This window comes from Macaca fascicularis, chromosome 12, assembly GCF_037993035.2.
Source record: "Macaca fascicularis isolate 582-1 chromosome 12, T2T-MFA8v1.1".
NCBI lineage: Eukaryota > Metazoa > Chordata > Mammalia > Primates > Cercopithecidae > Macaca > Macaca fascicularis.
In genome coordinates this window covers 133,975,691-133,990,277 of record NC_088386.1, presented here as the reverse complement: position 1 = coordinate 133,990,277, position 14,587 = coordinate 133,975,691, and the positions used below count along the sequence as shown (strand labels likewise).

General features: G+C 43.9%; 1 protein-coding gene across 18 annotated transcripts in view; it reads right to left on the bottom strand.

Moving 5' to 3' along the window:
- SCLY (selenocysteine lyase) overlaps positions 1-14,587 on the bottom strand; it is a 41,687-nt gene that overhangs the window by 14,982 nt on the left and 12,118 nt on the right. For 14 of the 18 annotated variants that reach the window (XR_012421626.1, XR_012421627.1, XR_012421628.1 and 11 more), the window contains 3 exons: positions 4,255-4,382; positions 3,882-4,046; positions 2,750-2,856 (listed from right to left, as the gene is read on the bottom strand). Coding sequence is in view for 10 of the 18 variants with exons in the window: in XM_005574775.4 (XP_005574832.3) it covers positions 2,750-2,856; positions 3,882-4,046; positions 4,255-4,382 (400 nt within the window). In the remaining 8 variants the exon portion in view is untranslated. Of the gene's footprint in view, positions 1-2,749; positions 2,857-3,881; positions 4,047-4,254; positions 4,383-12,427; positions 12,519-14,587 lie in introns of all 18 variants that reach the window. The other 4 variants (XM_074010622.1, XM_074010621.1, XM_074010623.1 and 1 more) reach the window with 2 other exon arrangements.

Sequence of the window (14,587 nt, the reverse complement as noted above, 5' to 3'; positions counted from 1 at the left end):
ATTGTCCCCCTTTCTTCTGGTCTTTCTGGTTTCTGATGAGACCACTGTCATTCAAATTCTTTTTCCCTTATTGGTGAAATGTCATCTTTCTCTGACTGCTTTCAAGAATTCTCTCTTTCATTTTTAGAAGTCTAATCATATGTCTCTGGCATGGATTTCTCTGGGTTTATGCTATTTGGGGTTTGCTCAGTTTCTTGATTCTGTATGTTTATGTCTCTTGCCAAATTCAGGAAATTTTTTAGCCATTATTTCTTCAAGTACCTTTGCAGGCTGTTATCTTTCTCTGTTTCAGGGGATTTCAATGAAATGAATGTTGTATCATTTGTTATTGTCTCACAGGTCCCTGCAGCTCTATTTTAAATCCCATTATTTTTTTGAGACAGAGTCTCGCTCTGTTGCCCAGGCTGGAGTGCAGTGGTACGATCTCGGCTCACTGCAACCTCTGCCTCCCAGGTTCAAGGGATTCTCCTGCCTCAGCCTCCCATGTAGCTGGGACTACAGGCACGTGCCACCAAGACAGGCTATTTTTTTTTTTTTCAGTAGAGATGGGGTTTCACTGTGTTAGCCAGGATGGTCTCGATCTCCTGACCTCGTGATCTGCTCCCCTCGGCCTCCCAAAGTGCTGGGATTACAGGTGTGAGCCACCGTGCCCGGCCGAAGCCCCACTCTCTTTCTTCTCTGTGGTCTGGATTTCTATTGTTCTGTCTTTCAGCTCACAGATTTCCTTCCCTGTCCTCTTATTTTTCTATTAAGCCCATCCACTGAGCTTTATATTTTGGCTACTGCAGTTCTTAGTTCTACAATTTCCAATTTTCATTTAGTTCTTTTATGTTGTCCTTCTCTTTGCTGACAGTTTGTTTCACTTGTTTCAAGTGTGTTCACAATTTCTCATTGAAGCATGTTTACTGTGTCTGCTGTAAAATATTTGTTAGATAATTTTAACGTCATCATCTTAGTGCAGGCATGTATTATTATTGTTCATTCAGTTTGAGACCTTTCTAATTCTTGGTATGATGAATGATTTTCACTTGAAACCTGGACATTTTTGCCTTACATTATGAGAATCTGGATCTTATTCAACCTTTCTGTTTTGGCTGGCATTTTCTGATGTTGCGCTGGCAGGAGAAGGGGTATGCCATTCATTACTGCCAACTGGAAGTAGGAGTCTAGGTTTCTTTTTTCTTTTCTTTTTTTTTTTTTTTTTGAGATGGAGTCTCTCTGTCACCCAGGCTGGAGTGCAGTGGCGCGATCTTGACTCACTGCAACCGCCGCCTCCTGGGTTCAAGTGATTCTCCTGCCTCAGCTTCCAAGTAGCTGGGACTACAGGCATGCACCACCACGCCTGGCTAATTTTTTGTACTTTTAGTAGAGATGGGGTTTCACCGTGTTAGCCAGGATGGTCTCGATCTCCTGACCTTGTGATCTGCCTGCCTTGACCTCCCAAAGTGCTGGGATCACAGGCGTGAGCCACCGTGCCTAGCCTTTTTTTTTGAGACAGAGTCTTGCTCTGTCACCCAGGCTGGAGTACAGTGGTGCCATCTCGGCTCACTGCAACCTCAGCCTCCCAGGTTCAAGCAATTCTCCTGCCTCAGCTTCCCAAGTAGCTGGGATTACAGGCATGCGCCACCACACCTGGCTAATTTCCATATTTTTAGTAAAGACAAGGTTTCACCATCTTGGCCAGGCTGGTCTCAAACTCCTGACCCCAAGTGATCTGCCCACCTCGGCCTCCCAAAGTGCTGGGATTACAGGCATGAGCCTATGTCTGGTCAACGTCAAGATTTTTTACTTGGCTGATGTTGACACCCTATGGGAGGACACTCCCTGTGACTGACAGGTGTGGGTCCAAGATCCCTATATGGTCTCTGCTGACACTATGGTGGGGATGCCTAAGTCCTGGTTCTCTACTTGGCCTTCTTGACACCCCCGGGGGCGGTGTGGGATGCCTTGTTACAGCCTGTATTGGCGGAAGTCTGGGCTTCCCGCTCCATCTTTGCAGGCGTGGATAGGCGTGGCCGCACAATATCCTCTGTAGCATCTGGCTGGAGTAAAGCAGGTGTTGTCTACAAGTCTTCTGTCTTACTAGGCCATTCCTTTCCTGGTCCACTGACTAGAGAGGACAGGCTTTGGTTGGGGCAATTTGTGTCTGCCCTTACTGGCATTTCAGGTTTGCCAGCTTCTCCAGCACTAAGTGTGGGATATATAAGGTGAGAAGAAAACCTGGGAACTCACCTCACCTCCTCCACCTCCACCTCCACCTCCACCTCCATGCTGTTACTGTTTCTGCCTCTTGTTAACAAGTTTCTAACACAAGGTGTAGTGGGGACAACAACTAATTTCCCAGTTCACGTCACTGTACCTAGAGGGGACACAGGAGCTATCAGAAAGGAGACCAGGGTGCTTCTGTGTGGCCCCGAAGTTAAAACAGCAGCAGGCCTCAGCCATGAAGGGTCCAACAGTTATCTCTTCAGTGGGCTGGGCCAAAATTACAAGGGGAATTGGATGCGTTGGAGCAGTTAAAAGAAACAGAGATTTCCTTCATTGCTTTCAATCATTCCCAAAGAGACCGCAGGTCCTGTAAGTCCTAGGTGTGAAATCAGTCAGTGGAGCCAGTTCTGACAGCAGCAGTGTGGACACTGCTACAGAGCCTCCACGAGACAGAGAAATGGTGCCATGTTTCTTTACAATGTCACTGCTCTACAAATGACACGGTCAGTAGGTCAGAGACCTTGTTAACTTTCTGCCTTACCCTGGCCTGAAATTCCGTTCTTGTCCACCTCCAAACAGCATAGGGTAGAGAGGGGTAAATTCACCAAGTCCTCGTACATAAAGTGCGCCAATCCTGGGACCATAAAACTGGAAGGAAAAGTTGGTCATTTATTCAACAAGAACTTTCCAAGGACCTACTCTGTAGACACGCTAAGTGCCTAGAGGCACACAGGAGAAATGCTCTGCGATGCACAGTGCTTCCTTGGGGCGCCTCTGAGGGTCACCCCTTTTGACATGCAGAGTCACAAAAGCCTTCTGGGCAGGGTGGAACCCCAACCTAGGAGGCAGCGCAGGTGCTAGACTCTCGTGCCCAGCTCTGTGGCAGGCAGCTCTCCCTCGCACATCATGTGATAGAATTTGTACAAGGATCTCAAATCATATGGATCACGGTTTAAAAAAAAAAAGAGAAAGAGAATGCATAAATAGAGAGGAGTTGGAACCAGCAGTTGGCCGCGGCCTTTCCTGCAAATGATTCCACGTTTCCAACTGACACAATGCAGAACTCTGGAGTGCCAAAGTGTCAGGCCACCACAGATACTCCTTTGGAAACCAGCTGAGTACTGTGCTTCAAAATTGAGTACTAAAAATATCTCAGGCCCTGGTAAGCTGTCAGAAAGATGTGCAAAATTTTCAGAAGGGTCTTCACTGTTAACTCTTTCCCCCATACTCCCACCTTAAAGATAGCTGGTAAGTTTTTGTTGAGGAGCCGCATCTGAAATCACATTAGAGAAAGCAACAATTTCCTGTCCCCACATCTTCTACCCCACGCCCTCTGCATATGCTCTGTCCGCTGCAGACACTTGCCGCCTGGCTGAACCCCCTGCCTTACTTCCCTGAGATCTCGACGTCTCCTCCCCTAGCTTGGTCCACCGCCCCACCCTGCCCTATGTGGGTTGGGCACCCCCATCATCCCTGCCATGGCATTCAACTTGGCCTGCTGGCCATGTGGGGCTCCTCTCTTAAAGTTCCTGAGGACAGGGATCCCATGTTGCTCCTCGCAGTGCCCCCAAGGCCTGGCTCACAGTGGGCAGTGAGGCTTACGGACCGAGCAGTGAACAGCCACCTGCACAGCAGACTCTGCCCACAGAGGGAGGAGGCCTCTGCAGACATACCTTGTGGCCCACGATGGTAAGGAAGTCCACGCCCAGGTCCTCCACATCCACGCGCTGCTTCCCCAAGGCCTGTGCAGCATCTGTGTGCATGAGGATGGGAGGCAGCCCAGCTGCCACCCGTTCCTGGTTCAGGGCTTTAATGCGCTGACTGATTTCAGGAACAGGCTGACGGGGAAAGGAAACAGTTGAGTATGTTGCTCCGATTTGATGAAAACTGAATGACAGAAATCAGGAGTAGTGAGCACAGGCCAAATGTTATCAAAGTGAACAGAGAAATGGGAGAAGCCAGAGCTGGGAAACCTGAAACGCCATGAGTCTAAGCCGCTGTTCTTCCCCATGAGCTCTCCTTAAAGAGAAACAAAGGCTGACTCACCATGACAACGCCGGTCTCATTGTTGGCCAGCATGATGGTCACAAGGCGTGTGGTCGGGCGGACAGCTGCGAGGATGTCATCCACCTCTGCCTGCCCGCTCACCTTGGACACAGGGACAAAGGTGACCGCTGAGAAACAAACATGGGTACCGAACTAAGTTGCACAAATTGATTCCTCTCAAAATTGTATTCCAACAGAGCTTAACAAAACAGTTTTCTACAATTATAAAAGTAAATTGTTGTCCAAGTTCAGAAGACTATAAAGAAGAATATAAGCCGCCCATCATCATTCGCCCAGCGTCACTGTCGGGTGCTTCAATGTGAATGCGTCTTTAACGTGGCTGCAGTGGGTGGATCTGTGTCGTGGAACCTATGTGCCTTTCTGCTTCTACAGGGACCGAAGGGGAAGTGGCAACAGGGACACAGGCTCTTGCTTTAGGGGAGGGTCCTAGCACACAGCACTTCACTGCCATGTGCTCGGCACCCAGCCAGTGCTGATGAAGCCACACCTACGCGCCAGGCGTTGCCCCAGGCACTGACAGTCTCACTACTGCGGATGGAAAATGAGCAGAGGAGACGACCTTATTTAGCTTTAGTCCTTTGAGTTTAAAATGGTGAAAAACAAATGTATCCACTGCCCGCTCAGGGTCCTACTGAAATGAAAGAGAAAACAGCCACTTCTCCAAATAAGAATCAAATCAAAACACCAACAAAGGGTATCTGGCCGGGCACAGTGGCTCACTTTGGGAGGCCGAGGTGAGCGGACTGCTTGAGCCCAGGGGTTCAAGACCAGCCTGGGCAACATAGGGTAATCATGCCACTGCACTCCAGCCTGGGTGACACAGTAACGCACTGTCTCAAATAAAAGGGGGAGCGGTGAGTTATGTGGACTAGGAATTTTGAGGAGTCCCTAAAATGTAGCAAGATGATGGCATTAAATTAACAGTGAAGAGAATACTTAAAGGCAAATCTGAAAGGATCCAGTGGCCATGCAAGTTCAGGTTGGACAGCGGGAAGCACAGGGCAGGGGCCAGCTACCAAGGCCGGCAGAGGACAGTGTCCCAATGTCCGAGCACTCCCTGCTCCTGTACACCAAGTCAGCAGCAGAGGCACTGACCTCAGACTGAGACAGCGCCACACGCCCAGAGGGGAACAACAGGCACAAGGCAGGCTCCTTGTCTGGGGGAACGATCTAGAAAATGGGGAAGAGCTTGAGGCATCTGTTAGGGGACTCAGAGGAGCAAAGCAAAAGCAGCTCTGTCCAGGGAAGTCACAGAGAAAAGTGGGCGGGGTCGCTGCCACTACCTTATGCAGCGCCCACTGTGGGCCCTCCCTTCCTGGGAGACACCTCCTGGGGAAACGCATTGAGAGTTGCAGATGAGCCCTCCCTAGCCCCTACGTCAAACAACGAAATGCTTCCTCCATCCACAGGAACAATCCAGGATCCCCAAGTCCAAGGAAAAACCAGGATGAACAGGTAAATGACTGATTCTAGATCACACAGAAGCAATCCCAGGAACAAGAAAACTGAAATAATTTTAACTGGTATCTTCAGTGTGTGGAAAAGCAGGAAAAAAGGCAAGCGATAAAAACTGCCTGCAACTGTACTTAAAGAGATAAAGTATGATGACAGTGGCTCATTACACAGAGAGTCCTCAAGATAACCAAGAGAGAAATTATGAAAAAGAACCAAAAGGAAATCGTGGAGTTGGAAAGTACAACCGATATGAAAAGTTCACTGGAGGGGCTCAAGAGTTTGTTGGAACTGGCAGAAAATACATTTACTCAACATGAAGGTAGATTTACAGATTATGAAATCCAAATATAAGAGAGGAAAAACATGAGAAAGATAAACAGAGCCTCAGAGAAATGTGGGACACCATAAGGCACCAAATATGGAAAACAGGAGTAGCAGAAGGGCAGGAGCAAGAGAAAGGGGCAGAAAATGTCTCTGAAAAATAACGGCTGAAAATGTCTCAAATATGATGGAAAACATTAATCTACATACCCAAGAGGCTAAATGAATTCCAGGTAGGATAAAACACAAAGACATTCACTCCCAGACACATGATAATAAAAATGCTGAAAGCCAAAGACAGAGAAAGTATCTTGAAATCCGCACAAGAGATTCTGTCTCAAAAAAATAAAGGGAAAAAAGGGCAGTGTAACTGTATATTGCTTCTCTCAACTGATTTAAAAGCAACTGTATAAAGTGACATGTATAGAATTATTTTGTTAGGGCTATAACACAGTATTTCATGAGAACAGCACAAAGGAGGTAGGAGACAGCAGAATTGTCTATTAAGGAAAAGACACCAGATGATAATTCAGATCCATGGAACAAATGAAGATAATGTGAAAAGGCAACTAAGAAGGTTACTCGAACAAAATCTATAAACATACACTTGTTCTTTCTTCCCTTAGCTTCCTCAAAAGACATTAAATTGGCCACGTGCAGTGGCTCATGCCTGTAAGCACTTTGGGAGGCCAAGGCAGGAGGATCACTTGAACCCAGGAGTTCAAGACCAGTCTGGGCAACGTCAGGACACTTTATCTGCACAAAAAATAAAAAATCAGCTGGGTGTGATGGGATATGCCTGTAGTCCCAGCTACCAGGGCAGCTGAGGTGGAAGGATCACTTGAGCCTGGGAAGTTGAGGCTGTAGTGAGTTGTGATCGTGACACCAAACTCCAGCCTGGGTGACAGGGTGGAATCTTGTCGAAAAGAAAAGAGAGGAAAGAGGGGAGGGGAGGGGAGGGGAGGGGAGGGGAGGGGAGGGGAGGGGAGGGGAGGGGAGGGGAAGGGAGGGGAAGGGAGGGGAAGGGAGGGGAAGGGAGGGGAGGGGAGGGGAGGGGAGGGGAGGGGAGGGAAAAGGCAGGAAATTAACTAAAATGATATTTGTGGCTGGGTGCAGTGGCTCATGCCTGTAATCCCAGCATCTTGGGAGGCCAAGGTGGGCAGATCACTTTAGGCCAGGAGTTCAAGATCAGCCTGTCCAACCTGGAAAAACCCTGTTTCTACTAAAAATACAAAAATTAGATGGACCTGATTGTACATGCCTGTAATCTCAGCTGCTTGGGAGGCTGAGGCATGAGAATCACTTGAACCTGGGAGGTGGAGGTTGCAGTGAGCCAAGATTGCACCACTGCACTCCAGCTTGGGTGACAGAGCAAGACTGTCTCAAAAAAAAAAAAAAGATATTTGTAACAATGCACTGTTGAGTTTGTAACATATATAGATGTAACACCGGTAACAATAAAAGCACAAAAAAGAAGAAGGAACAGAACTGTATAGGAGTAACATTTCTACGTCTTTCTGGAATTAAGTTAGTATAAATCTGAAGTAAATACTGATAAGTTTATACATATATAGTAAGCCCTTGATAACTACTAAGGAAATAATTTTTTTTTTTTTTTTTTGAGACGGAGTCTCGCTGTGTCGCCCAGGCTGGAGTGCAGTGGCCGGATCTCAGCTCACTGCAAGCTCTGCCTCCCGGGTTTTTACGCCATTCTCCTGCCTCAGCCTCCCGAGTAGCCGGGACTACAGGCGCCCGCCACCTCGCCCGGCTAGTTTTTGTATTTTTTAGTAGAGACGGGGTTTCACCGTGTTAGCCAGGATGGTCTCGAACTCCTGACCTCGTGATCCGCCCGTCTCGGCCTCCCAAAGTGCTGGGATTACAGGCTTGAGCCACCGCGCCCGGCCAGGAAATAATTTAAAAAGTGAAAAAAGCACTAATGAATTTTGATGTTAAACTAGAAAATATTGGTTAATGCAAAAGAAAACAGTAAAGGGGGAAAAGAAAACAAAAAATATATGAGACATCTAGAAAACAAAAAGTAAAAATATAGGTGGTAATCCAACTATGTCAATAGTAACATTACGTGTGAATGATTAAACAATCTAATATAAAGGCAGAGGTTGTCAGACTAGATTTAAAAAGAACTGGCCAGGTGCGGTGGCTCGTGCCTATAATCCCAGCACTTAGGGAGGCCAAGGCTGATGGATCACCTGAGATCAGTTCAAGGTCTGCCTGGCCAACATGGTGAAACCCCATCTCTACCAAAAATACAAAAATTAGCCAGCCATGATGGTGGGTGCCTGTAGTCCCAGCTACTCGGGAGGCTGAGGCAGGAGAATGGCTTGAACCCAGGAGGCGGAGCTTGTAGTGAGCTGAGATCATGCCACTGCACTCTATAGCCTGGGCGACAGAGTGAGACTCTGTAAAAAACAAAACAAAACAAAACAAGAAAAGAATCTACAGGAGACCCATGTGTCCTGCTCAGGGCTCTTGGGGTGGGCCTAGTTAACCTTCCCCAAAGGTGACTTTTCCCTTTTCGTATTATTCACATCAAAGATAAGTCTTAGATACTGTGTGATGTTCAAGCAGTTTATTCTGGCAGCGCTCTTACAAGATAGCTAGCAGGAGCAGGCAGGTGGCAACGGTCAGATACATTCAGGTATCATGACTGCCTGACCCGGAGGGTCTCTGTCCGGAGAGCATTCTCAGAGTTTCAGGGATTCTTCCCCGTTCTTATCTTGTATTTAGTCCAGGTCAGTTACCAGGTTTCTCTTCCGTAAGGGAGTTAGCTATTTTGGTAAGGGTAAGCTTTGTATTTATGGTTTATGAGAGTTCCATCTATGCTGAGGTGGTCTTACCTCCTGGAAATTCCCCAGCCAGGGCTGGAAATCCCTAGGCCATGTTGCGTCATACTGCTAATTGACACACAGTGTCAGCCCTGCAAGACGTTTGCATGGGCCTATGGCTATCATTAATCTTAAAGCCACAATATGTCTCTTACACTGTATTACAACATGTCAGATTTAAAGACATATACGGATTAAAAGTAAAAGGATGGAAAAAGATATTTCTGCTAGCAGCAACCATAAGACAGTTGGAATGACTATACTTACATAAAATAAAAGGGACTTAAAAAAAGTTACTAGAGATAAAGATGGACATTTTATAATGATAAAAGAACCAGTTCATCCATAATACATAACAAATATAAATGTATATGCACCTAACAATAGAGCACCAAAATACATGAAGCAAAAGCTGACAGGTTTGCAGGGAGAAACTGATTAATAGTGTGATCAACTATTAATCAGACCACCAATTAATAATAGCAGGATCATTCAAAATCACATTTTCAGTAATGGATACAACAACTAGCCAGAATTTTAACAAGGGAACAGGGAACAGAAGACTTGAATAACACTATAAATTAAGTAGACCTAATAGACATCTACAAGACACTCCACCCAACAACAGCAGAACATACATTATCCTTCAGTGCACTTGACATATACTCTCGGATAGACTATATGGCTAGGCTACAAAATAAAAAAAAATAAAGAATTTAAATCAAAGTATTTTCTAGCTCTTAAGGAAGAAAATTAGAAATCACTAGCAGAAAAAAAATCTTAGAAATTAAAAAAACATATGGAAATTAAACAATACACTCTTAAATATCTAATGGGTCATAGAAAAAAATCACAAGGGACACTAGAAAATACTTTCTGAGATGAATGAAGATGAAGACACAACACACTAAAACATGTGGAATGTAGTTAAAGCAGTGCTTAGAGGGAAATTTATATCTGTAAATGCCTACATTAAAAAAGAAGGTCCAGGCGTGGTGGCTCACACCTGTAATCCCAGCACTTTGGGAGGCCAAGGTGGGTGGGTCACTTAAGGTCAGGAGTTTGAGACAAGCCCAGCCAACATGGCAAAACCCTGTCTCTACTAAAAATACAAAAATTAGCTGGATGCAGTAGTACACACACCTGTAATCCCAGTTACTTGGGAGGCTGAGGCACGAGAATTGATTGCTCAAGTCTGGGAGGTGGAGGTTGCAGTAAGCTGAGATTGCGTCACTGCACTTCAGCCTGAGCAGTAAGACTCTGTCTCAAAAAAAAAATTTTTTTTTCAAATCATAACTAAGACACCTTAAGACACTGGAAAAAAGGAACAAATCAAACCTAAAACAAGTAGAAAGAACCTATTTATGCCTAGTGTTCCATTATTGGAACGCTAAGCTTGTGGGAGTTATTTATATCCTACTGCTCAAGGTTATTGCCAAGGTCTGATTTTTCACACACAAAAAAACTTGCAACCTCCGGCATAAATGGGTTAATAAAGATTGGTGTAGAAATTAATAAAATAGAGACTACAAAAATAACACAGGAAAATCAAAAGTTAGTTCTTTAAAGAGTTTAAAAAAGATAAATCTTTAACTAAATTGATCAAGAGAAAAAAAAGAATAAAATTACTAAATTGATCAAGAGAAAAAAAAAGAATAAAATGAAAGGGATATATAAATCTTACAGAAATAAAAAAGCATTACCAGAGACTACTATAAACAATGGTATGCCAATAAAATTAGGTAACGAATGAAATGCACAAATTCCTAGAAGGACACAAACAACTGAAAATGACTCAAAAGAGATACAGCCTGTACAGACCTATAAAAAGTAAAGAGACTGAATCAGCAACTTGAAAATTCTCCACAGAGAGAAGCCCAGGCCCAGATGTTGTCATTGGCAAACTCTCAAATATTTAAAGATGAATGAAAACCAAGTCTTCACAAACCCTTCCAAAAAACAGAAGAGGAGGGAACACTCCCCATGATTTATACGGGGCAAGTTTCACCCTGACACTAAACTAGACAAAGACACCACAAGGAAACTACAGACTAATACCTCTTATGAATACTGACAGAAAAATCTTCAGCAAAATAATAGTGAACTAAATCTAAAAACATATGAAAAGGATTAAATGGTTTAACACCCAAAAATTAGTTAGGGTAATACAATATTACAAACCGAATAAAGAACAAAAACCCACATGATCATCTCAATAAATGCAGAAAAAGCATTTAACAAAATCCAATACCCTTTTCATGATAAAAACACCCAACAAACCAAGCACAGAAGGGAACTTCCTCACCCTGATAAAGGCCATCTAAAAACCCACAGCTAACAGTATATGAAATTATGAAAGAATGAATGCTTTCCCTTACAATCAGCAGTAAGATAAGGATATCCACTTTGGCCACTTCTACTCAACATTGTATGGAGATCCTAGCCAAGGCAATCAGACAAGAAAATAAAATTAAAGAAATACAAGTTGGACAACAAGAAGTAAAACTATCTCTAGTTGTAGATGATAGGACCCTCTATATAGAAAATCCTAAGGAATCCATTAAAAAACTTATTGAAACTAACAATTAGGCTGGGCATGGTGGCTCACGCCTGTAACCCCAACACTTTGAGAAGCCAAGGTTTGGGTGATCACCTGAGGTCAGGAGTTCGAGACCAGCCTGACCAACATGGTGAAACCCCGTCTCTACTAAAAATAACAAAATAAATAAGCTGGGCATGGTGGTACATGCCGTAATCCCAGCTACTTAGGAGGCTGAGGCAGGAGAATTGCTTGAATCCAGAAGGCGGAGGTTGCAGGAGCCAAGATTATTCCATTGCACTCCAGCATGGGCAACAAGAGTGAAACTCTGCCTCAAAAAAAAAAAAAAAAAAAAAAAGACTAACAATTAGAACTAATAAATACAGCAAAGTTGCAGAATACAAGAGTAACATACAAAATCAACTGTACAGCTGACCCTTGAACAATGTGAGGGTTAGGGGCGTGGCGCAACTCATGCAGTTGAAAATACGTGTCTAACTTTTGACTCCCCTAAAACTTTTTATTTTTATTTTTATTTTTTGAGATGGAGTCTTGCTCTGTCGCTCAGGCTGGTGCATGGTGGCACCATCTCAGCTCACTACAGCCTCTGCCTCCTGGGTTCAAGTGATTCTCCTGCTTCAGCCTCCCAAGTAGCTGGGATTAAAGGTATGTGCCACCATGCCCAGTTAACTTTGTATTTTTAGTAGATGGGGTTTTGCCATGTTGGCCAAGCTGTTCTTGAACTCCTGACCTCAAGTGATCCGTATCCCCTTGGCCTTCCAAATTGCTGGGATTACAGGTGTGAGCCACCACACCCGGCCAGCTCCTCGCAAACTTAACCAACAAATAGCCTACTATTGACTAGAAGCCTAAATGATAACATAAGCACTTGATTAACACATATTTTGTATATTATATATTATATGCTGTATTCTCACAATAAAGCTAGAAAAAATACTAAGAAAATCATAAGGAATAAAAAAATATTTACTATTAATTAAGTGGAAGCAGATCATCATAAAGGTCTTCATCTTCATCGTCTTCACAATGAGTAGGCTGAGGAGGAGGAGGAGGGGTTGATCCTGAAGTCACAGAGACAGTAGAGATAGGAGAAAACCCACATGTAAATAGACCCACAGAGTTCAAACCCACGCTGTTCAAGGATCAACTACATTTACATATATTAGCAATGAACAATCCAAAAGTGAAATAAGAAAACAATTCCATCTACAATAGTATCAAGAGAATAAAACACTTAAGGATAAATTTAACAAAAGTGCAAAAAATCCTGAAAATTGCAAAAATTGCTGGAAGAAATTAAATATAAAGACATCACATGTTAATGGATTGGAAAACAATATTGTTACGGTAGCAATACTGACCAAATTCATCTACACATTCAATTCAACCCCTATCAAACTCCTAGCTAGACTTTTTGCAGAAATTAACAAGCTTATCCTAAAATTCTTTTGAGATTTCAACAGATGCAGAATAGCCAAAACAATATTAAAAAATAACAAATTTGGAGAACTCCTACTTTCCTATTTCAGAACTTACTATAAAGCTACAGTAATCATAACAGTTTGGTACCAATCTAAGAATAGAAATATAGGTAAATGGAATAGAGTTGACAGTCAAGAAATAAACCCTCACATATTATGGTCAACTGATTTTCAATAATGGTGCCAAGACCATCCATGGAAGAAGAGTCTTTTCAACAAATGTGCTGGAACAACTGGATGTCCACATGCAAAAAAAGTAAATTTGGATTCCTCCCTCACACCACACACAAAATTAACTCAAAATGTACCACAGATTTAAATGTAAGACCTAAAACTATAAAACTCTTAGAAGAAAATATAAGAGTACATTTTCATGACCTAGGGTAGGACAAAATCTTCTTACATATGACACAAGGAACAACAACAACAAAAATGGACTTCACCAAAATGAAAAGTTTTTGTCCTCTAAAGGATACCATGAGAGCGAGAGCAAACCCACAGAATGAGAGAAAATATTTACAAATCATCTGTCTGATAAGGGACTTGTATCAAGCATATATAAAGAACGCTTACAACTCAATAAAAAGACAAGTCATCCAATTAAAATACGAGCAAGGACTTTAATAGACATTTTTCCAAAGAAGATATATACAAATGGCCAATGAACACATGAAAGATGCTCAACACTACTGGCCATCAGGGAATTGTAAATCAAAACCACACCTACTAGGATGGCAATAATCAAAAAGACAGATAACAAATGTCAGCAAGGACATGGAGGAATTGGAACCCTGTGACACTGCAAATAGGAGTACTAAGCGGTGCGGCTACTTTGGAAAACAAAGCTTAAGGTTAAACAGTTACCTTAAAAGTTGTCAGATAGTTACCACATGACCCAGCAATCCCACTCAATAGAATGCTAATTTCCCCCGCCCCCCCCCCCCCCCCCCCCCGAGATGGAGTCTTGCTGTGTCTCCCAGGCTGGAGTGCAGTGGTGTGATCTTGGCTCACTGCAACCTCTGTCTCCAGCGTCTAAGTGATTCTTCTGCCTCAGCCTTCCCAGTAGCTGGGAATACAGACATGCACCACCACGCCTGGCTAATTTTTGTATTTTTAGTAGAGATGGGGTTTCACCATGTTGGCCAGGCTGGTCTCGAACTCCTGACCTCAAGTGGTCCACCCACCTCAGCCACCCAAAGTGCTAGGATTACAAGGCTTGAGCCACTGCACCCGGCCAAAAAAATTTTTTTTTCCAAAAAGTCTTCATAGTCAAACCAAGCAGTTCAGCCACAGTCCCTTAATCTTGAAGAGAAATGTATTTTCTTTTTATTCACCTTCAGGTTTTCATATAGATTACACAAGAAAGCTCAGGCTGAGAAGAAAATCTGTTTCAAGGACAGTGTTGATTAATGGGCTGCCTCAGTTTTACAAGTTAATGGTCTACACCTGGTGAACATGTCACTCCCTTTTGGGACGTCCTATGGCAGGAAAACTGAGAGGTGGCTCTGTGCTGTGTGACAGCCACAGAGCCACTGCTGGGCAGCGAGCCTCCTCCTCCCCGCGGGCCCCTGCGCCGCCTGCTGCACCTGGGCACCACCTCGCTCCGCTTTTCCACACACAGTGGGAGGCCTTGCCTCATGGGTGCTGAG